At 30.7% G+C, this 26,014-nt stretch overlaps 1 protein-coding gene across 1 annotated transcript; it reads right to left on the minus strand.

Annotated features, from left to right (window-relative positions):
- Positions 1–8,051: 8,051 nt before the first annotated feature.
- LOC131853354 (uncharacterized) lies at positions 8,052–8,456 on the minus strand. The gene has a single exon (XM_059204222.1). The coding sequence runs from the start codon at positions 8,454–8,456 to the stop codon at positions 8,052–8,054; it is 405 nt and encodes a 134-aa protein (XP_059060205.1).
- Positions 8,457–26,014: the final 17,558 nt, after the last annotated feature.

Raw genomic sequence — 26,014 nt, forward strand, 5'->3', positions numbered from 1 at the left:
ATTAAAACTAAAATGTGATCTAATTAATAGGAGACAGTGGAGAGGGTATGTGAACTAGCCCTCTAGATAGGTTAATCAATGACCTGTTATACAATACCATATTTGTATAAAAAGAACAATTACACTTATATAGTGAAAACTTAATTATAAGTAGATACATTTATAAAGATTTTAATTTGAAATATTATAAAATATCGTCACAACTATTATCAATTCAAAGTTATCTAGCTTTATCCTATCCTATATCTGCAGTCCTTATACTTTTTTCTTATGGACACGTGGCCAGCAGGATAAGTTTCTTACAGTTCTTCTTAACTCGAGAGCACTCCGAACGAACGATAGATTTGACATATTATAAAAGTCTGTAAGAGACCTATATGAATAAAGATATTTTGATTCGATATGAATTAGATGCAATCATTACTTACTCATTTCTCTTTTCACAATTTGTATTATTAAAGTACACATTCTATATTCTACATAATTCTGAAATATTTCATATGGTAATAATAAAAAAACCTACGCGGGATCAACATTGAAAATATAGCAATAGTTTTTATTTTGTCATTATTAATGGCAAAATAAAAACATGGTATTGGGAAACAGTGAATTTTATTTATTTATTTATATTTATAAACTCTTTATTGCATATATGGAAGTACAAAAGGCGGTCTTATCGCTAGAAGCAATCACTTCCAGACAACCTTATTAATATGTAATAGAAAACTATAAAATTGTAAAAAAAAATTCATAGGAACCAAATGATCTTTAACTGAAACTAGCATTACAGCGACTACATTTATTTATTTCTTTTCGCGTCATGTCCTTTGCAAGTAACATACACAAACATAGCAATTTCAAAATCACGTACCAGAAAGGTTTCAGTTTTAAATGTGGCGTCGACCAAATAAATATGCAGGATGTAACTCGTATCGTTCGATGTAAATTTGCAGCTGAAACATTTAGACCACGTAGCGACCCTCCGGCGACTAGGGATAGTGAGCCCTCGGCCGCTGCTATGTGGACGGAATGCGATAAATACAAATTATTTATATATATTTATATGAACTTGTAACAAATACAGTTAAGCTTATTAGGTATTTTGCTTTTGGATAAACTCTTTATGACTAATTAATATAGGTATGCAACCTTGTTATTTTTATGAATTAAGAGTGGCACATAATGAAAAAAAATATTGATTTTATCTATCAAATCTATTACATTAATATTATTAAGATTTATTCACTAAAACATTATAATTTTATACACTTTAATTTAATAATAGCAATTTGTACAAACAATGCGCTTCTTATTGCAGCTATTAGCGAAACCTCTTGTAGTACTAGCATAGTATTAACTTATCTGTGGTACAATGTTGCATAAACTGCATTATCTCTTTCTCTCTCTCTCTCTCTCTATTTCGAATAGTTTTTATTAGATCTATACCATTTTTTGTTTACGTATTACGTATATGAGATCACTGCAATTAAATTTATAAAAAGTGAACCATGAATTTTAATATTTATCAAACTTAGGGTTTTTATAATAGTTTTAATCAAAATAAACCTCATCGTTAGAAAAATAACTTAAAACCCAGTTCAATTTATTTCGACGACAGTCGGTAAACCGCAATGATGTTGACAAATCGACCGGCCTCGTTGCCCCGCCTTTCTGATGTCCAATCTTTTCCAAACGTTTATCGGTGACACAATAACTCATTCGATAATAAAATAGGAACAATTGTTTAAATTAGTTTGGGCCCTTTAAAACCTGAATGTAATTTGTTCCAATGTAACATTGATTTAATCCAATGTAACTTTCTTTGAAAATATTAAAAATAATTTATTAATACAGGATATTTACTTGTTTATGAATGTCTAGTCAGTTCTTACTGATTTTATTTGTATTTAATTAAACTTATTTTCAAGATTTAATTAAAAGTAAAAGAATTTAAAAACAAAGTTAAAGATTTTTCGAGCAGAATGCCAATAAAGAATTATACATGAATACGACTTGTATATTTTTTTGCTTTTGTAATCTTTACATATCAACAATAACTAATTATAGTAATTTATTAATAAATTGTAATTGTGACATAATTTAACTCATGATGTATAATTATAATATCTATTGACTAGCCACTGTGTAACGAGACATGTTACATTGGTGTATAAAGTAATATGAATCTACTTCCAGAAAAGAGTTAGAACAAACTGAATTCATATCTAAACTTGACTACTTTCAAATAGGTACTCTCTTATAATAAATCGTCTTTTCGCAGCGAATGTGAGTAATGAAGGTAAACAGGTTCTAAACGACCCAGATTTTATGTTCACCTTGAATAATAAAAAGAAACGTCAAACAAGATTGCATTCTACACGTTCAGTTGCCGCTGCGCGGCACAACACGGCATTTCCATTAGACCAAGCGATACAAACGCAAGTTTTTCTCAACCTATTCTGATTTCCAACAATCTCATCAAATCACGGCGGCGAAAGGCACCAAGGGAGCTGATTGAATTGAATCCCCGGTACCTGACGCTATATTTCTTTCCCCGGTTTCCCCAAATTGAACTTTTACCTACAGTTAAATGTACTTTAATCTGATTGAACTTACGACTTAGATAAATCGCACTGTGCTTTGCGACATTTGAGAGGCGAGAAAAGGAAATGGCCTCTGTTGTATAAACTCATTAATGAAACGTACCTTACGTATTCAATATTTTTGAATATTATACGCTTTGAAACTTCTTAGGGTTAGTGAATGCCTTCGCATTACATTTATAAGTATAAAACCGTACTTTGCGTATAGTTTCAGCATTCTAATATTAAGTTTTTAGTCTTATGTATCTTCTCTATTGAAGCTACCTTTCATTTAAAACAAAATTACAATTCAGTAGATTTAAATGGTTATATATATGTATATAATAATAACTAGCTTTTGCCCGCGGCTTCGTTCGCGTTAATTTATCCCTTTAGGGGTGGAATTTATCAAAATCCTTTCTTAGGGGATGCCCACGTCATAGTACTTATGCATACAAAGTCTCAGTCCAAACAGACAAAGTTTCATAAAAACTTTCATCCCCTATGCCTACGTCATAACATCTACCTGCATGCCAAATTTCAGCCCGATCCGTCTAGTGGTTTGGGCTGTGCATTGATAGATCACTACGTCAGTCACCTTTGAGTTATATTATATTATATATTTAGATATTATAATAATAATATCTCAGGCCAATTCACACAGCGACATCGACCGGAGTTAAGCTAGCTAAAGCTTGTGTTATGGGTTCTAGATAACTGGTACAAATATATAGAAAACACCCAGAACTATACAAACAATCACGATACACACATTTGTATTCAGTAGAGTACGTTTGTCACTAATGAATACAAATGTTTGAGCTTTGCGAGAAATCGAACCCACAACCATCGGAAGTAAAGCAGTGTGCTAAACCGCTAGACCACCGAGGTAGTCAACATATAGTATATATATATATTCCACTTGTTACATAGTATGACTATTATATAATAAACGAATATAAAAACACATAAAATATGCGATGATACATTTATCATAACTATGACATTTGACAGAATCGATAGTTTTTCTAACCGGCTCGCGTCGAGGCTTGCGTCTCATAAGAAATGCATGCGCTTCCATTTTATTTATTTACATGGGGTTAGCCCGATAAATCCCGGACTTCCTATCGCATAGGGGACTTTTATTGAACTTTATATTTAGTACACACCCCGCGGATCAATATAGATGGACGTAAACTGCTATTGCAACAACGACTATTGTTTTGACATCTCAACGACAACAGTAATTTGCGATTATAATCAGATTCATCAGGTATTAAGTATAAGCACTATTATTTTGATACATCTGTAGTTTTATCTTTAGTTACCTTTTGACTTTTGGAATAACCTGTCTATTTTTGTAGATGTTCCAAAAGGGCTGGAGAAATTATGATGAAATATTCACTGAATAAGATTTTAAACATGGGTCCAATATATTGGCAAAAAAAAAAAAATTATTTAATAAATATTTTGTGTAAAATAAATAATTAATTCGGCATCTAATTTTATGAATTCATTCATAAATCAAATAACAGTCTGCGTTGTCGTCGTATGATCACTATTAAGCGTACTACACGTACGTTAAGTCGCAGGCAACACTAAATATGAATATAAAATTGTATATATTACTAGCTGTACCCGCGACTTTGTCCGCGTAGAATTGATTTTATTTTTCTAAAATAAATGTAACCTAAGTTACTCCTTATTAAATCAGTTACCTGTCAAAAAAGGTCCTGTCAAAATCGGTCGAGCCATTTCAGAGATTAGCCGGAACAAACAGACAGACAGACAAAAATTGTAAAAAAATATATTTTATTGTATATCATCATCATCATCATCGCAGCCCGGAAGACGTCCACTGCTGGACATAGGCCTCCCCCTACCCTCCCTTTTATTGTATGTACCGTATTTATATTCATACGCATATAGTAAAAAACGGTTATTTCAATATTACAAACAGACACTCCAATTTTATTTACATGTATAGATGTATAGATTATATTCATAGCCATAGCTATGTTAAACAAACATTGTAAATGATTTTTGTTATTGACTGCTGATAGCGATGTGTCATGTTTTATCTAATATACAGTTTAACAAATACATTCCTAATATCAGGAAAGACTTATCAACACAAAAATATCTTTCACGAATATTTGATTAAACAAAAAAGATTCGTTCATAAAGTTTTCATCTTATGTACGAATCTTTTTTTATATTGTAATTATCTTGTATAAAAAACGAAACTATTCATATTCATGTTTTATAAATAAGAACTATATACAAAACCAGTCTTAGCAACGCTGCAATGTAGCCATCGCAGAGGCAATTAAGCTATGTCAAGTATACCCTAATACACGACTAACCGTAAAATGCAATTTAACAATTGTTGTATTTTACATCTGGTAATTAACGATGCAACGCAAGAGACCAACGCAATTTGTCATGGGTGGTACGAGTGGGTATGTCAAATCGCTGTGCAACTATAACAAAGCAATACTCACTTGTATTACCAGCTAATGGATTAGCTTTACTATGAAACTGAAATGGCTTCATCAAAATTAATTCCATAATCTGTAGCTGTGTATATGACGTGTTAGTTTATGTAGTGTTTATAAAAAATATAGATGTGATAAAATACTCTTTTTTATTAAAATTTTCTATTTGTCATGTACATTAAGAATTCTAGTGTAGCAATATCTTAACCCATTTATATTTGTAGGGTATAAAACCTTTTAAAATAATGAAGTTAATTAGTTAAATTGAGTGTGGCGTATAGAATTTTAGTGCGGAAATACGTTATTTCTTTCATACTTTTAGAGATTTAGACGATTTAAAAATTAAAGTTACCATCCGTGCATTTATCAATAAAATAAAAAACAACATTACATATAATATTATTTGACATTGTAATATTTTAGGTACTATACTCGTAATGGAATTTCAAAAATTTTGAAAGATATTATTGTGGCTAGAAATATTAAAAATTGTCTACTAGGTATCTAAGGTATTTATTTTTAGATTTTAAATTGATATTTGAACGGGATAAAATTCTGCAAATTTAAGTGCGACGAAAACAGCAGTATGAAACCATTGTACTTTTTCATTATATGTTATAATTAATTGTGGTTATAGACATATAACAGAAACTTGGTGTAATGTCATGATTATTTTATTTATAGTAGCTAATTAACGAGCCAATACACAAGAGATTGGTTAATTTAACATAAACAACCGCGGGCGTAGTATTGTAGCTACATAGTTATAGTTGTGAATTGATTAACTGAATACAATATCGCTGGCATGTGAGCGCTGGTATTAATAAAAATTGTTTTTTCAACCAACATCAACAACAAGCAATAGTTACTGGATACTGTTTGTAAAATATTTACTTTGTAATAGATATAATTTATTTATAAGTAAAGGCTTTATTATTCAAAATTATTATCTATGAAATAAATTACTATGATTATGAAATAAAATACTAAGTTACAAAATTATTTATGTTATATATATCTTATATCGAAATAAAAAATAACTGTAGTTTGTAAATTAATTTATTTACGTTATTTTTTTTTTAATAATATATACTTACATAGTAATTAACATAGTTTCGTCAGTAATAGAAGAAAATAAATTATGTAATTAACAATAAATGCTTACAAATGTAACTCGCAATTGTAATATGAATATAAAGTTCAGTTTTCAGCCAACATTATTTTTTAATTTTGTGTTAACCTTCTGAATTTCTTCTCTGCTCTTCCTAAAGTAGCTGCAAAACCATATTTATTTAGGTCACAGAATAAATACGAGTAATAGCATTGTGTTTAGGTGCTGTAATTAACTCAAAATTTACATTACACATTTTTGGAATGTCGAACTGAAAGTGAGGTTAATACAAATATTTGGCGGGTAGCTCAAGTATCTTAAAGGCATATTAGGTATTCTGTAGCAGGGTCAAATTTTCAATCCCTAAAATATGAAGACAGACACTTTAGTTACCGCTAACCGGATTATCGCATTACAACCTTTACTCAAAGATCCTATTGAATCGAAACCTCATATCTACTTCATTGCGAGCTATCTCAGAGTGGAATCATATAGAATAGAGTACTCATTTTATGTCCAGTAATATTATAGGTGAGATGAGGTCACCGGTATCACTGATACCAGTGACCTCACCTCGGTTTCAAATAACTATGTAGGTAATATTATCTCATCTGTGATGTGTGCATATAAAATCCTTCCCAAAAATAATGAAAACTATATAAAAATCGAGTGAGTAGTTTATAATAAGTAAGAGTAAATAAAATAATCAAGAAAACAATAATTTTGGTATCCTTAAAGAATGTCATTACTATCATTATAAGTAATAAAGTGTATTCACTCTACTCTTAACCTCTCAAAATGTGCTACATAATATACCTTAATTAATAATAATGATTTAAGAAGGCTATATCTGTATCTTACCTTGGTTCTTTCATTTATCTGAAACACACAAAAATAGCTAGTTACGGGTAACAAATTTTTGCTTCTTCTTTTTTATTAAATTGGAATTATTATTATATGTGCGGACCACCTGGGAGAAAACAAACATTGCCTACAAACATAAATATAAGTAAATACCGCAACATAGAGAAACCCTCATGCATTATCATTCCGATGGTTACCTGTGTACTCAGTCATTTATTTAAAGCGGCTACGTTGAATACTTAAAATTGCAATACATTTTTATTCAAAAGTAGCTATTTCTGTTTGATATATTAGACATCTTTGGTATTTTAAGTACAGTCGTATAAAAAACTTGTAACGGTTTATTGTTTCTGTGATATATTATTAACCGGGTCTTAACACAAATAATTTTATGGCAAATAAAGGTTTACCTCTCTCGACGTTTCGACTAGGTTGCACTAGCCGTGGTCACGAGCTGACTGGAGTAACAGCGATGTCAATGTAGATAGGTGACAGGAGTTTTTTCTTCATCTACCGTCACTAGATTATTTAACGAAAGTTCGCGACATACAGCACTCACGGTATCCGTACACTTATTGACTATTGATGCTACTGAACTTTGCTTGAATTTATTTATGACTGGATTCTACGCAGATGATAATTTTAAGCCATCCTCTCTGTTGAAATTGGGATGTTTATTAATTTCAATCGCCTCCCGGACCATTCGTGGGTAATAGTGGCGATCAGTAGAGAGGACCTTAGGCGCATGTAGTTCAATCCAGTGATTTGTTCCAGCATTCAGTAGATGATCGGCAATCGCTGATTTGTGTGGTTGTCGATTTTTAACCGCTGCAATGTGCTCTTTGACTCTCTCGGCTATTGATCGTTTTGTTTGGCCAATATAAGAGCTACCACAACTACAGTCAATTTTGTATAGATGTGATAATAGACACCTGGAGCTTCGGAAGGTAGCTTATCCTTTGGTGAACGTAAATTGTTCGTTACTTTTGAGGGCGGTTAATATACAGTCATAATGGAGTATTTATTTAATGCTGTTCCAATTTTGACCGTTATTCCTCTTAAGTAAGTCATGTATGCTGGCTGTCTGTTCACTTCCGGTATTTTAGCTTTTGTTACGCGCTTATTTTGCCTTCTACTCATCATGTAACCGTTTCTCTTGAGTACTTCTTGAACGTGAGATAGTTCTTGTTCTACAAATTCAGGGGCACAGAGATCTTGCGCTCTGTTTGTGAGAGTAGTGACGACTGATTGTAAATGTCGTGGGTGATGATGTGAGGAGGCATGTAGGTATCTATCTGTGTGTGTTGGTTTCCGGTATACTGTGTGTGTAACCGACCCATCAGATCTCACCATAACTAGGATGTCCAGGAAGGCCAAGGACCTATCTTTCTCCAATTCCATTGTAAATTTGGTTTTAGAATGTATGGAATTTAGGTATTTTAGATATTCGTCTGCTTATTGTTGCGTACCATTAAATATGCAAAAAACATCATCTACATATCTTTTCCACAGGCTAATTTCTAATGGTCTGAGAGCAAGAATCTTTGTCTCAATGTGCTCTATCCAAATATTAGCTACTAAAGGTGCCACTGGGCTCCCCATTGCAACGCTATCTATTTGAAGGTAGTATTCACCTTGGTACAGAAACGCTTGCTAGTGCAACCTAGTCGAAACGTCGAGAGAGGTAAATACATTTTATTTGCCATAAAATTATTCGTGTTAAGACCCTGTTAATGATTTAGATAATATTCTTGTCTCATGAAATTTCATCAACTGATTGATTCAAGCCTGGCCTGACCATGAAGTAGTATTTTTTTACATAATTGAAATGGTAAGCTAACGTTCAACCTGATTGTAAGAGGTAAGCGTTGCCTATATACACGAACATCTCATCATGTGCCACCGATAATGCGTTACCATTTCAACTGCACTATCCTGTGACTTCACTGCCTAACCTCACCCTTACTTGGCTTGGTTTAAATAATTATGTATATTATGGTAAACTAGCTACGCGTCCCGGCTTCGCACGGGAGTACATGTATTATATACATGTAAATGAACTTTCCTCTAGAATCACTCCATCTATTAAAATAACCGGTTCAAAATCCGTAGTGTAGTTTTAAATACATACATAGGGTCAGACAGCGGCAGTAACTTTATCTTATACTATGTAATGAAATGATGATGATGATATTCAGTTTATTTAATATGTAGAATAGTAAACAACAGTAGAAAAAGCCGGATAATTTGTTTATATTAATTTTTGTTATATATATTATTACTTCTTCTATAGATTCAAATTTGCGTCACAAATAGACTCGCAATATCCAACGTGACATTATCCAGGATGTGGCGGCCGATTGTTGCGGTCTCGTCGTAATGGGCTTAATTTTGATGCGGCTTTCAGCTTTTAGCCATTGTTTACCAGCACTTGTCATAGTAGTGCGGTATTTTGTACTGAAATCTATCATGCATTTATGTTTACATTAATATTTCTGTTTTATGTAGCTGGAATAATACAAAATGATGCAAAATGGCACACGTAGACTATACCGTACCATATATCTTGTGACGCCCGTGATACTATTGAGAGGACTAAAGTATTATGTATTGCTTCCATACCCTATAATGTCACTGTATAGATATTATTATGTTAAAAGCAAGTTCTTTGACAATAGATATAAATGATACAAACGAGAAATAAATGAGACATAGTACCCATACACGAATATGACTCTGTACAAAGTTTACCTCTCTAAATTACTCAAATAGTCTACACAAATTTATATTAACTGTACTAATGCATACAATTTAAATTTTAAGATTTAATTTTAAGTTATCTAATTACACATAACTAAATAGTTGTGCCTAAATAGATAAGAAATATGAGTATATTTATATCACGAAATCACGTAAAGAAATAGAAATAGACTATGCAAATATGTACTTTTATTTATTTAATAATAGTTGTCTACTACTGAGGCAAAATTCTCTCTCCAATTCCAAGAACCATAAGCAGTCTATACACACTATTGATTACATTTCCTATTTTATTACTATGGAATATTGACAATAATTTACAATACCACAACACATAATAGTCCTGTTTCGATATTATCAAAGCTGACAGTCCAATAAGAGTGATGTATCCTGTACATGATGTTATCGATTAATCATAGACTATTTGAAAACTAGAGTTAGCTTAATACGGACAATTATGTTCCACAGTCCAGTCTTTTTTGTCGTATAGGCTATTATGGCATGTAAAATTTATTTTTAATTTCTTGTTCATACATAATAGTGTCGAAACAGTTGTGAACGCTAATTATTCAGTGTTATGTCCTACTGGTGTACTAACAATATATAGATACAAAAGAATTCGAATATAACCGACACACAAAAAAGTATATATAGCTTACATGGAAACAGATAATATAAAACATATACCAAACTAGTCTGAAATATGGCGATTAGCTCACCCCCTGTTACGTTAGATTCAAATGTAAAAAAGTAATTGCTATTTTTTGTACATTACTCGTCACTTTTTGAATACTTCTGGCATTATTTTTATTTTATAGTATTATTATAATGTTTATCTTTGCAATTGTCTGTTATAATGTGGAAAGTTACTATTGTTTATGGTAAAATTACTTCTTTATCGTATAGCTATGTTTTGCTTTTATAGGAAATGCTTGTTGTCTTTTCGTTTGAACAAATTAACTCTCATTAAAACAGTTTTGATATGCAAATCCGTGGAATAACAGAATGTTATCTTAGTAAACTACTACATGTGGGTTGCACCATGCATGCGGAATATTCTCAGCATTAATTTAAAATATACTTTTCATATCATAGAATGTACAATGTGTGCTATAATGCTAATGGATGTAGTAACCATCGTTTATATCCATACATATATATAGTGATGATATAAATGCAAAAGTCTGTCTGTCTGTCTGTCTGATTGTAACATTTTCACAACTAAAAGGCTGAACTGATCATAATGAAAATGAACAGTTAAACTGTATCACGAGGATGGACAAAGCGTATCTTTAATCTCAAAAAGCATACGAATTAGCTAGTATAATATAATATTAAATAATATAAAATATTTATTATACAACAGTCTTAACTGTTTCGTATAACATAATTTCAATTGGTCTACAAGATGATTTTATTTTTCTTTGCCATTCTACTCTATTGGAATTACCTTCCGAGTATTGGAATTGGAAAATAATTATACTTATTTACAAAGAAAATACCGTCTGTATTATTCTTGGAATGAGATTTTGTTTTTGCATCCCACACAGACAATTAATAGAACTTATCTCGAACGTATTTTTATCATCATGCTAGGTTTCCTTGTTTTTCAAGATACACATCAGTCCCGTCTATGCTTCCCATCCGGTTACCTTAATTAATCCATATTAGCATTGAAAAATATATTTTCATTTGGAACCTAGTGTTAATGTTAATAGTAATTAACATTTTATCTAAACGTTGATTCATCTTGTTGTTGTTAAGAATGTAGACCTCTAGGACTTTTATGGATGTGAATTCGAATTTTCATACAAACTTATAAAAGTCATAGTGTATTAATGTATATCTCTGTCTGACACTTCATTGATAGAAACACCATTAACGAACCAATATGAATCGATGAAACGTCGGTACGCTCGCCCTCTACCACTTTCTATTTAATTCAGGAAAATGTAGCCATATCAAGTGTTGCAGTCATCACGTCATCGAGACAGTCGACAATTCTTCTGACTACCCCATTCTAATGTTCAACCCTATAGACACATGCTTAAGCACAAAACCTTACTTTGCATCACGTACACAAGCGAAGCATCCAGTAACAAAGTTCCAACAAATTTAATGACGTCACGTTACTCAGACAAGGCCCAAAGTTAAATTGAAACTGGTAGCGCAACCGCACTCATATGATTTATTAGTCACATGTGAATACGTTACTGTACTAAGTTTAACCAGTGTTTTATGTATGCCTGTAATTGAGAGCGCATTGTGAAGTGGCCGCTATGGGTCTTCCGAGACCGGCTGATTGCAAGGAACATTATCGTTAGAAGTTTAAGCTGTAAAACTGCTACTGCCTCTCACTACGTTACCAGCAAAAGTTAGATCTGATATACGACGTAAGATTAGCGGAAAAATATCGTATATGTTGAGTTTTAAACTAGAATAATTTTTATCAAAATAACTATTATGTCTAATAAATTAACATATAGTATATAAACTGAAACAGTGTGTGTAATATATATAGATCATACTAGTGTACTTTTAAATTTGATTATATGTATTTATATCGATTACTATAAATTATTATTACGATTTAAGGTTGCTCACCTCAAAAGTTTTTTTTTTGGACATATTTTTTATATTTATTTTTTTATTATGTGGCAAAATACATACTAAAATTCTCGTATCACTGGTTCCGTGTTTATTTATACGAAACGGCTTGACCAATTTTGACTAAATTTTGTGAATGTATATTCAATAGGTTTATAAATGTTAATAAGGGTGGCCCACCTCAAAAGTTTTTCTTCGACATTTTTTTTTATTTTATTTTTTTTATTATATGGCAAAATACATACAACCATAAATTTTCACCCTTTTACCATCAACCCCTATTTTTTATTAGCAATATTTATTTATATGGGAAAACAACGTTTGCCTGGACAACAATTAAATACTATATTATATATTAAATACTATTAAGTACTACGGGCATCATTACATTAGGTTATATTCGTGATAGCACTAGTGCTCTGCCACTCCAGTGGATTAAGGTGTCATGCATCGGTACTCTGTAATTTCACTGCCATATCTCTCCTTTCAACTGACCACAGTTTACAAAGCAAGCTACATGGCATTGACAGAGGAATTTATACAAAGTGTACATTGTGTAAGTTACCACCTAACAACAAAGTATCACATTTCTCGCATTAAAATTTGAAACAGCAATTTCATTTTTTTATTATGTTTTTAATTATATTATGATGAAATGTTATTAATTATAGTATATTGTGTACGTATTTTATTAATAGAATTCTAATTAAATTGAAGTTGCATAAATATCATTACCGTATATTATGATTTGCCATATATGTAAAGAATTTTTACATTGGTCGATAGAAGAAAAATAAAAAAAAAATGTGTAAGATAAATCGAGATTGTTATAAACTGTCTGTACTATTTAATAACTGTGGACGGTCAAAGGTGTTGCGATAAGTCTGGATGTTCCAACGTAAGATAAGGTGGACCGGCTAATCCAAGAACAAAGGCTTGCTCCGGGCTGGCGGTTTGCCCTTTGTAGCTATTACCCGGACAGTTTGTTTGTTTTGTATGATTTAATATTTATTTTAAAAACGAATGTGAATAATTATATTTATACATTGTTTATATTCTGTGTAGTCATAGCATTATGCTATTATAATAAATATATATTGTAATATTGTCTAAATATAAATAAAGTTTTTATGACTTTACTTTGAGACTAACATTGAATTAAACTATAGCGAATTGTCAAAATTAGTGCAAAGTAAAACAGGAAAATTATATACAAAATAAAATTAAAATATAAATGACATCTTTTTCCACTTCCAGAACTGGTGGCAAACGCATTTATTGATATCAATTAGCAACTAATTCACCAAGCACTTATATATAGTAATAACCAGATATTATATCTAACAAGAAAGTTTTCTATTAAAAATTAAGCTTTTCGTATGTATGTAATGAAATAAATCAACGCTTATATATTCTGTTCATGATGTTCTTACTTTTAATAGATTAAATAACAACAGTTAGGTATTTACATAAAAACATAAATCTGATTTCTCAGTTTTAAGCCAGTAGTACAAAAAATAATTCCCTTATGAGCTACACATATGAAGCATTAGGCTCGCCAGCAAAACAGCTATATCTTAAATAGTTACATTAATATCGTCCTTTGCCAAATCCTGTCCAGGCCTGCCGCGACGTCTGCGCTTGAAATGTTATTATCTCAGCTCAAAGAGCCTTAGTTCCGTTTCGGCGATCTTGCCAAGTGTATCCTTTTTATTTACACACTTCTTAGCAACCGCTTAAATGGAAACGTTTTGTTTGTGCCTCTGTTTGAAAAACATTCCGCAGCGCAACTGTCAAAATAATAGTAAATGTTTCGAGTACATGTCTTTTGATAAAGACAAACACTTTGTTCTTTTTATTTACTGACATTTAGTTATTTCTTTCATATCAAGTTCTTGGCTATGTCATCCAATACATTCAATAGGCTTGTACTGCCTTCAATACGATTTCATGTATAGACGACGTCAATCCTTATTTCTATTCTAAAAATGTATCTCATAAACTAACCTAATATATTAATTAAGAAATTTCAATATTCGTTAGAAATTGTTAAGTAATTTTCCTGTAGTTATGTGATTAAAATACAGACCTATAAACAATTGTGAGCTAAGTTCTTTAGATTAAATTCTATCTTCACCATTTTCACATTACTTATTTTTAATACATAAAATTGCATGCTTTAGAAAATAAAACATGAAATACTAATATACATATACTGTCAAAATAAAGGAAAATACATATTTTCCTTACATCTGCAACTTAAAGAAGTACAAGTACCTTAATAATACAAGATAAACACGAGATTAAATTATCAAAGTGGATGTTTTTATACAACTTTTGCTCACAAGACAAGTTTATGAAACAAGAAAAATAGAAGACAATATTATACAGCTCATTATAACTTGTTATTAGTATTTTAGCTTTTGCACTTTGAGGTGGTGCCTGGTAAGGTAGTTTGCTGGGAAGACTTAGTGAACTTACTGGCTCTTTGTCTCAGAGCGTCGATGTGGAACCACATTGATAACTTCTTGAAGACTAATATAAAGTCCATTTTCTTATTATAATTTGGAGCTATTACACTATAATAAAATTATAAGTAGGTTGTATGTGAGTCCTATTACTACTTTTAGGTTGTTTATAACAACTGAATCTGTTAATATACACATTCAAATTCAAAAATCATTTATTCATAGAACATTTTAGCCACTTATAAACGTCAAACTTTTTATATTATAATTTTTTCCCTAGTGTGCAATTCAATACACAGTATAAGAGAAAATTTAATTGAATACGCTGATGGTATTGTGGTTAGATACACCGCCTTACTTCTAACGACGATGGGTTCGATCCCTGCATAATAGAAGCATATGTGTTTATAAGTACGAATATGTCTCTACTGATCTGAGAATTAAAAAAATGTGTATATTATGTAGGTAATTACAAAAAATGTATTTAAGTATGTATTTAAGTATTTCAATCAATAGTTTAAACCTTAAACAAGAAAATAACTCTGTATATTTGGGACTATATATGGCGTTGTGTCAATTGACCACAATAAAAATATTAAATATTTTTTTTTTAACAATTATGCATATTCAATATTTAAAACAAGAATAGTCTTAAACGGAATATAATTTTTGATACAATTCTATAATGAGTTTAATTATATTTTATATATATATAACTATTATAATACTCTATTAAATAAATATAATCCCATCTTATTCTCCATGACCGTTACAATTTTGGGAAAATAAGTATACGTTAATATCACAATAAATAAAATCAAATGCAGTAGGAAATTCTAGACATTAATATAAGATCCACAATCTTGTATACTCTCATCATAAAAAAACCTATTATCTTTCAATCCATATAATAAACATCGTGTCAAAATAACCTTACCATCACGAAATTGGAAAGCGACTAATGGATCGGTATTGTTCGTAGACAGATCGAAAAGGCGTCACCCAAAAGGCAATCCATAATTAATTTGGTGCCCCCACTTTATAAAGGGAATGGGTGTTTACAATAGAAACTTACTTTCAAAGAAAATGGTGTTCACTGTTGTGACGTGATGTAGGAATAGGGGAAACTGGGGATTCATAGATTAAATGCCTTTTTGTACCATTTCAATCAAAAAAAAACCCCTCATCTGAAATGAAATGTCTTTTTTTAATATTGATCAGTTTTTTAGCGCTTACATTGAACGATAAAAAGATTCATATTCGAATATTCTTATTTATTTGTTCTGTATCTTTATTTATTGTGGGTCACAAGTCATATAAAGTTGACAGAAAAAATATTTATAATATAAGGCTTTGTAAATTACGATAGTATGTTTCTCTGTGCCTTTTAAGTTCAAAACAGATGAACGTTTCTTAATCATATTTAAAAATAACATATCAAAAGACGGAATACCCTTTATTTATTTTAAAATAACATAGTATTTTAGAATAACCTTTTAGAATATTATTAGTTATTTTAGAATAACCTTTATTTATTTTAAAATAACATAGTATATTATGTTATTTTAAAATAAATAAAGGTGACAGAGTTGCATACATGTTTCTTTATTATCTACCGTTTTGTAGTTACCTAAATAGCTGAACAGATTTTAATGAAATTATACGTGAAGGTAGATTTTACGAATTCACCAAAGAAGGATATGAGCTATTTCTTATCTCAAAAAATCAGGCGAACGGTAACAACAAGAAATATGTAAGTTTTACCGAGATAAAGTGGCGGATGCTGGTGCCATCATTCTGTCTGCTATGTGTTGGCAACTGTGTTGCTCTGTATACATACAGCTTCTTTTGTCTAAGTATATGAGGATATTATATAAGTCCGCAAAATTTTGTCTAGAATATGCAAAATTTGCACATGACTACCGGCTTGGTCGAAAAAATATAACTCACGTTTTAATGTGAAATTAGATAGTCGGAGACATTATCAGCTGTCGATCTTGTGGTGAACGCAATATTTGACATGCCACATATCGCTCGGTATATCTGAATCCAACTATGCAGGAGGCGAGCCTACCGCCGCGGCGCCGTCTTTCCGATTATTTTTGGTTTGACATCTATATTTCCATCACCGGCCTTTAGTCAATGAGAAGTATATGTTACACATAAGGATGATTTGATGTTAGATAGATTTTAAATTATGGTATAGTTTATTACCCTGAATACCCCAAGAGGGTGTAATTCTGGTTAGTTAAATACTATACCACGACGTTTCTGCTATGTTTATTTATTTAAGCTATAGTGATTAACATAATCTGTACTGATGTTATAAAGAGGTAAACTATTCTCTACTCTAATTAAATTTTCACACAATATTTAGTTAAGTAGGTAGGGTTATGTTTAACCCTACCTACTTAACTAAATACAGGCTAAAGAAAACAGGCAAAATACAAACCAGGTATTTTTTATTTACAAAAAGCGCGTATATTTTTTTATTAACAGCGGATTCTACAAATGTACACAAGCATGAATTCGCGGACATATCTATTCCATTAATCGATGAGCCTATCGATTACTTCTAATAAAACACATCCCTAAAACACAGTTAGAAAAAAACGTAGTCAAAGTTGACTCCTTTGGGACCTACACAAAGTACATTGCACGTCTAAACCACGACTGAGTCTAATTAATCTGAGAATTCTGCCCATTTCTCGGTATCATCTCGGTTGGGATTATTTAGTTAAAAAACTTTATGAAGTTATTTTTTCATTAAATACTAAGACTAACAAATTCAATTCGAAAATTGAGGCTGTTTTTATATATTAATTTGTGTTGTTTTTATGAAAAATATATTAATTAATATCTATGAGTACCGTAGACTTTCTACAGAGTAGGCTGTATAGAGATGAGACAGATACAGATTCACCTATTTCAGGCTTTGCCATTCCCGTTACCCGAAAAAGTCTACTAGTCTATGTCTGATGTCACAAGTATCAGCTACATACAGCTTTCTTGCGAGCTTTGTTCCAGTTTGAAGATAGTGAAGATAATCCTTACTTCTTTACTAATATTATAAATAACTCTGTTCGTCTGTCTGGCTGTCTCGCTTTCACGCCAAAACTACTGATGATGAAATTTGGTACACATATAGTCTAGACGCCGAGGAAGGATAATACATTTTAATGTGAAAAAAGGGTTGTAAGGGGTTGAAAATGGTAATGCAAGGTTATCTTTATGCGGTTGAATACACACTTATTATAATAAGCTTAACTAAAAAATTAGATATTTTGGAAAGTCTACTTTATAATTGTGTCATTAAGTCTATTTTAAAAAATTTTTAATTTCTGAATTAGTATTGTACTAGATATGCGACTTATTAACGCTCATATGTCATAAATAAACATATATGTCATTTGTATAAGCAGAGCGCGTTGCGCGCGCAACTGATTACGTTTGCTCTGAAGTTTTATTTTATAAATACATAAATATATCCTAGTCTGTACCTATAACTGATGACCCTGCTCGTGGACAAGAACGTAAGAACATCCTATTGATATTTTTGAAGAATAAAACGACATATAATATTAAAAATGTTGTCAATACATATGAACAACATTTCCTTGGAAGAAACAACATTACCGTTACACATGAATACGCAACTACAGATACAAGTATTTTGATCTATTATTTTATAAATTAATTACTGTTTATTAAATATAAATAAATATGACATTTAAATTTGTAAATATCACATTGTCACCATTCAAGGGGTAAAATAAAATAACATGAAGCTTTTTTCTTATATATACATATATGTAAATGACTCTGTCTGTCTGTCTTTGAACTGATTTAAATGAAATTTAAAGTCTAGACTATAACATAGGTTACTTTTTAACTAAAAAGGGTTATTGGTTTCTTCAATCTTATTTTTTTGCGTATTGATTAATATAATTAACGAAAATGGGTTGTAAGGGCAACGCGCATAAATGGTTACAGTATAGCGACATTTACATTTCTGGTGTTTAAAAAAAACAGATGGCCATTTTAAAGATGTAGTTTGCTTCCGTTTACGATGAAATCGGCCGTATACTTGTTTAGTAGTAGTAGTAGTGTAAAAAAATTGGCAATTTATCTTAATATTCTAAATTAACAAATATGTACTTTACTATAATTTTTTTTACTATAAAACTTAATAATGGCTGTATATTTGCTACCATTATAAACGTTAGGTTATAGTTGAAAAAGCCCTTAACGCATCGACCGGTTACAAAGCCAACATCATTCCTCTACCATTTATCCCTTAATAACCACGGGGTCACTCATTCCTGGCTAACACGTATGTAGTTACAGTAGAAACATCTCATTACTAGCCTTCGTTCCCGGGGCAAATGGGGGTTAATTTCATTAGCGCGAGCTCAACGAATCGTGTGATAACTTTACCGATGTTATGTGAAAGGGCCCCTTGGGACTGAACTGTATGTTTGTCGGTATGAAGAATTCACATGACGTTGACGGGTTAATTGTTGTATTATAAATTAGGCTAGAGGCCATGCTAGTTTTAACGCATATTAAAAAATTAATATGTATATTTACACTTTTGTTTATTCTGTAGTTTTGTGTCAAATATACTCTCTACAGGAAGGAGGATTGACGAATTATTTACTAGTATTTATTTTACCTCAAAAGACATTCTGCAACTACCAGACGTATTCCTTATAATAGTCATGAAAGATCTTAGACTCTGGTTTATTCAATTAAATTTTCTTCTTTGCTAAAACTACGGTAATCGCCGTATCGATTCCAATCTGTAGAATTTGTTACCAGCTATTTTGTGTGCACATAAAATCTGTACACAGCATCGATACGTGACACTCAATTCATTACCATAAATGATTGGACGGAGGTATTTGTCCTGAAATTTCACGTAGGTAGCAATTACGGGAACACGGCGAGGCATAGCAGAGCGTTTCGTGTCGTGTAATTATTGTACCGGGACCAAAAGTTTCCTATAAAACGCTGAAGCACTAGACTGGACAAATTAAAGTGCCTACCATAGGAACCACGGTATATTTAGAGTCCAGTCGATAAATTGTTCGTGGCCGCTTAATTTGTAATTTTCAATTACTATTCCTGTATTTTATCTGTACTGTACAATACACTATTATTTTTGAGAGTGTATTATAATTTTATATTTATCGATATTTTTCAAAATTAAAGCAAATTTTAAGGTTTCATTTTTAAGTCGAGTCGGACGGATGGAGATGGATTGCATTTAACCACGTTTATGTGAACCTAATTATCCAGCCACCAACGCTGGCATTAGTCGGTATAATCAACAATAGAATGAACTAATCAAGCTACCTAGAATGTTACTTTATAGACCAAGGAGTAATTTGAACTCTAAGCATGTTACCACTCCAACTATATTTCAAAGTAAATATACTACGTAAATGTATAGTAATAATTATTACGCTCTAATATATATTAATTACAAGTAAAGTTTTCAATGAAAATAGGTCAGGCCCGTATTAAATAAAACCATTTATCACCATGACATTCAGCGGTGAACAAAAACAGAAGCCCCTAAAAAACACTGAGCATACACCAGACTGAGGAAATCTAATTTTTGTGAGGAATTATGTACTCTAATTCATTATAGTTAATTTAATAATGTAATATATTCATAATAATAGAAAACGTACTGAAAAAAAAATAATATATTTCATCTACATATACTCGCATAGACTTTTTTTGTAAAAAATTTTTTTTTAGTAATTTAGTAGTAAGTTTTAGATATTTAAAAATTTATTAAAAATCTTTTATAATATCGTAACATCGATATCAATTTTCTTTTTTGTACGCTTTCTTTTTTGCTGATTACATGTTTCATTTAGTTCAAAACGTTATAAATTTTCTAAAATCACAAGCCACCAAGCCTATGACCACCAGAAAATTATAGCATAAAATTACTAAAATGAGCTAGTATATAATATACAATCTATCCATTGTAAATTTTAACAAAAGGAGCGGAATTAAAGGGCCCTATCGATAACGTTAATTTTTAAGTTCGCCAGTCTCTGAAAAATTGGTAAGCAGAACACGTTCACGGTCCTTAATTAAGAAGTTAATGAGATCGGGACCTGACCTCCTTTGGCGGTGATCAATACAGCTCGCTAAATTACAATATAAAATACCATTCGCAACTTTTGCGAGATAAGTGAGGTTACCTTGTTACGGAGGATCCAATTCAATTAGTTTCACTGAGCACTTTTATGCGATAACTCGATGAAGGATGTCGAAGGGCATTGAAATATATTGCGGTCTTATGTTTTATGTAGTGTAGCCTGAAGTATTATATCTATATAATCTTACTAATATTATAAGCGCAAAAGTTTGTTATGGATGGCTAGGTGGTCAGATAGACGTTTGTTACTCTTTCACGCAAAAACTACTGAAGAGATTTGGATGAAACTTTACAGTAAAATAAGTACAACTTATTCAGAATAAAACATAAGCTACAAATTTATTGCGGATGAAACCGCGGACACAGCTAGTAAGGTTTCACTTGTTACAGTGCTAGCATAGAAATTGACTCTTTTCAGAGACTAAAATTACTTAACGGCTTGAATATTCCTACAGTTTGTTACCCACCAGCCATATTTATGATGCTGACATAAATAGTCATAAATGAAATAAGCAATTTACATAGAAATAAAATAGAACATAATAGACTTTAAACATACAGTAGAAATATAAGTAAGAAACATATCTAATCAGAGGGCTCCGTGGCCCAGTATTATTAGTGACAGTTCATGAGTTCAAATACTGACAATACCAAAAAATTGCTTGTCAATTTGTCAATTTCTCACTGACTCTCTGGTGTTTCCAACATTGATAACAAACCAAATTAATTAGAGTTACTGATCGACTTTCGCATGTATTTGTATATATATATATATATATATATATATATATATATATATATATATATATATATATATATATATATATATATATAAAATTGAAAATTATATCGTTAAGCAAAGTAAAGGAAGAATTTCATTATGATGATTTATAAAATAATTATATATATATATATATATATATATATATAATATTAATAAATATTTTGAATCTCTAATAATGTACTATATAGCGATATTACCAAACCCTTCTCAAAACGACACACCATTTAGAAACAATCGCAAAATCACACTAAGCAAAACACACTCGTTCCAGCATGAATATCGAGGAGGCATTACCACGTGCGCTAATAGCCAATATCTGACGCCGAAATTGCCTTCCTAACGTTATTTCTCTGCAAGTAATAAAACCTATAATCCTATTACAGGACCCGTTTTCACCCACGTGGACATAATAACGGTCATATTGTTCTCCAATTAAAAATATCATCAACTCACATATTAAATATTTCATGTCATTAGATTATTATATTTTATCTTATTTATTTATGACTAGCTGGTTCACATGGAATTTCAGCTTTTATTTAATATCTTAAATAACTTTTCTAAAATAAGAGTAGCCTATGTTTACTCCTCATAACATTAACTATCTGAGAGTGAAAGTCTCGTCATATACGGTCCAGACATTTTAGGGATTAGCGAGAACAAACAGACACACATGTTTTGTCTTAATATTTTTTTCATGTCCATACTGTATAAACTTCATACGCATGTAGCGAAAAGCTATTAATTTGAAATTACAAACAGATACTTCAATTTTATTTATTTGTATAGATTGATAACATTTACCTATCTATCCTTACTCAAGGATACCCCACCAATCTTATAATTACACTTATTTAATAATGTTGTTATTTTAGTGAAGATTTGCTAGTGGACAATAATTTACCAAAATTATATTACCTACTTTGATTACAATAATACATTATAATTTTATCGTAATTAATATTTATAATGGTCTTTATTGTTTTTGAACACCACATTTGGTTCTGTATTAGGTAAAATGTCATAGCTTTGATAAGCACGAGGAAATAATATAGAAAAGTTGTAGATTTATTAGTCATTAGATGAAATATTCTGCAATCTTTGTATGGACATCCTTATAGCAATTACAAACCTGCCGTTATAATATTAGATACATACGTAATTAGTATGGAAGTGGATATAAATGAATATTAATATTCAATCACTATATTCTATGTAACATGAACACTTGAAGCATAGTACTTCATAATTAGATTATAGAAAGAAAATGTTGAAACTTTCACAATATGCAATTTGACATAGAACGCTATTATTTTTAGTTAGCATGCTTATTGTACCAACATGAAAATTATATGCAATGAAAAATAAGTCACATTATCGAAGAAAGAAGCAGGCAATAAATGCGGTCTTATCGCTAACGCAATCTCTTCCAGACAACCTTGGTTACTGTAAACTGCACGCAATATCTCTACCACTACGCACATCATTGGAGGACCTAAACATTAATTTAATCTTAATTATTTTCAATAATCAATTTATCGGCTAGCAAATAACGATCTATATTGGAACCATTAACGCATGTAACCCACAACCGATATTACTTCCTTAACGATGTTTCCATCGCAAACAAAGCCTTAATTTTATTAGCCGCGACCCGCATCGACCTCGGTGTAAGCTTGACTTGGGACTGTCAACACTCTGTATCTCTATAAAGATCTACTCAAAAACAAAGAATAAAGGCAGGCCTGAATTTTAACTACGTGTGATTAAAAAAAAACTATTTGTTCCGTGATAACGAGATATAAGTAAATAATTAGTTCACTGCTACCTAAACTACTACTGCTATTTTAAAATATTGAATAATGTTTTCATAAAATTATTTTCTATTATATAGAATATACAATAATTTTATGAAATGAAATGGTTGTGTTGTGTCGAGCAAAACAATACTGACATAAAAAATATAACTAATAATTTACACTCATTAACAGAGTCTATGTGGACAACAACTCTGGTCATAGTACTGTAAACATAGTTTAGTGGACATATTGCTGTAAACATAGTTTTCAGCACTGATTTTCAGTTGTGTATAGGTTACAGTTCCCTTTTCTTATAATTTACAATTAATGAAAGTACAAATGACCGAAAACATAACAAAAAGATAATCAAAATTGAAAAAGGTTTAATAATAGATATGCGGAAAATTGTATTATTATGCAAATTTGTAATTATTTTAAATCACGAAACTCAGTATAAACGTGGTAATAAAAATATGTACATAATATAATAATGATATGTAAAACTCAGTAGACATAAATATTATAAATAAATATCATAATATATCATTTTCTTTACAAAATACACAACTGTTCCCAATACATTAATATATTTGCAAACTCTCGGAAAACAAACTAAACACCGTAAAGTTAAACGGCAAAATTACATTACGTTGGGAAAATTGGCCGTCAAAAATGATATATGGACGTCAGCGGATATATATATATTTTTCATAAACTGACCCAGTTATAAAACGCTTATGATAGATGATGAGGTATTCTTTTTTTAATATAACAACTGAAAGCTATAATAAATGTTTATTTCCGGGTGAAACAGGATTTTCCAAAACCAGTCAGCGTTATATTGTAATACATCTATCTTATTTATAACCAACATTTCTTTATTTTAAAATTTATGTCAAGTGCTTAAAATTATATTTTAAATTAAAACAATAATTTGCTTATTTCAAGTTTTAAGTTTATGACATGAGATTCAATAGTAACTTAAGTATTAGTATATATACCTAATACTTAAGCTATTTATTAAACAACTTAGTTTACTTGAATAGTTTTCAGTTTAATTAGCTATATCAAATATAAGATGTAATTTGATAATAGCTGCATTCTACCAATTAAGTAGACAATTTAAGATTTTGTACATAAAACTATAAAATTATATTGGATTCATTCTAATATAGAAAATAAAATGAGCATAGATTTCTCAAATAATTCTATGCTGATTAGGATATAGAAGGAATGAAAGTAATAATAAAATTAAATTGTGAAAATCTTTCTTTTTGAATGGACTGTAAAGTTGACAAAAAGACTATGTCATCTAAGATTCTATAGTAGATACAAACTTCATTCCTAAAATCCAGACTCTTCTACAGTTGATCGTTTAGACATTTGCACATTAGATATGACAAACTTTCAACATCCATGGAAGCGTACATACCTATAAGTGAAGTCTAACGTGAACTTTGACATTCACTAAGTAGAACTTTGAACTTAAAGTTATCGAATACTGTATGTGCTTCTTGTAAATTCTGGAACGTTTCTGGCGATACAATATCTTAAAAACTTCTACAAATTTTTGTTGTAGAAGTTATCAAGGTATTGATATTTTGGTTAAGCTTAAATATCAATAATTTCATCTTTATAATTGGAAACTTTTGCAACTATGAGTACAACAATAACTGAATATGATTCTATACTCGTAGTACTTCAAGAATACAATATACTATATATATTTAACTAAAAAGAAATTTGCTAACCCACCCAGACTAAGCTCATTTTATGTATCTTTGTTTATTCTATGTTTTATTTTTGTATAAAAAGATAGAGATCCGCCCGAATTAATTAATTAAGTGTATTTATTATAAGATATCTATATATTTTTTTAATTATGTGTATTCCATATTCTTCGCTGAAAATGTATTTTTAAATTTATGAATTTTAAATAAAATATAAAAATCAATTCTCTTTATAATATTAGCGTATAGGAATTCTAACGCAGTTGACTCATTGTACATTAAGAAGTTTTCAATCGGAGCAGTGAGAGTTTTACAAATGGAATTCAAGAAAATGCTTTGTCTCCAGGATGTCTGGGGGACTGATTGGAGCTACATAATAAATTCTGTCGTGCTTGCCGTCGCTTGTTCCGTCCACACACGACGTGATCGGACTTGAGACATAAAACCTCCAGTTTTATACTGACAGGGGTGCAGACAGACTAAAATGTAGTTATACGTATATGCAGCATTAAACTATAACAGCTATGTCAAATTTATACGAGATTTTATATTCATATAAACTCATTTGAACTTATGTTCATGATACATTGTTGCCTTTTGTCTACATGACAGTTTCCTTAAGACCAAATA

Source organism: Achroia grisella, unplaced genomic scaffold (assembly GCF_030625045.1).
Source record: "Achroia grisella isolate CSIRO2021 unplaced genomic scaffold, CSIRO_AGI_Agris_v1 utg900, whole genome shotgun sequence".
Lineage (NCBI taxonomy): Eukaryota > Metazoa > Arthropoda > Insecta > Lepidoptera > Pyralidae > Achroia > Achroia grisella.

Excerpts from the sequence above, each read along its gene's own strand:
- LOC131853354 (XM_059204222.1), bottom strand. The coding sequence starts at position 8,456 with ATGGAATTGGAGAAAGATAGGTCCTTGGCCTTCCTGGACATCCTAGTT.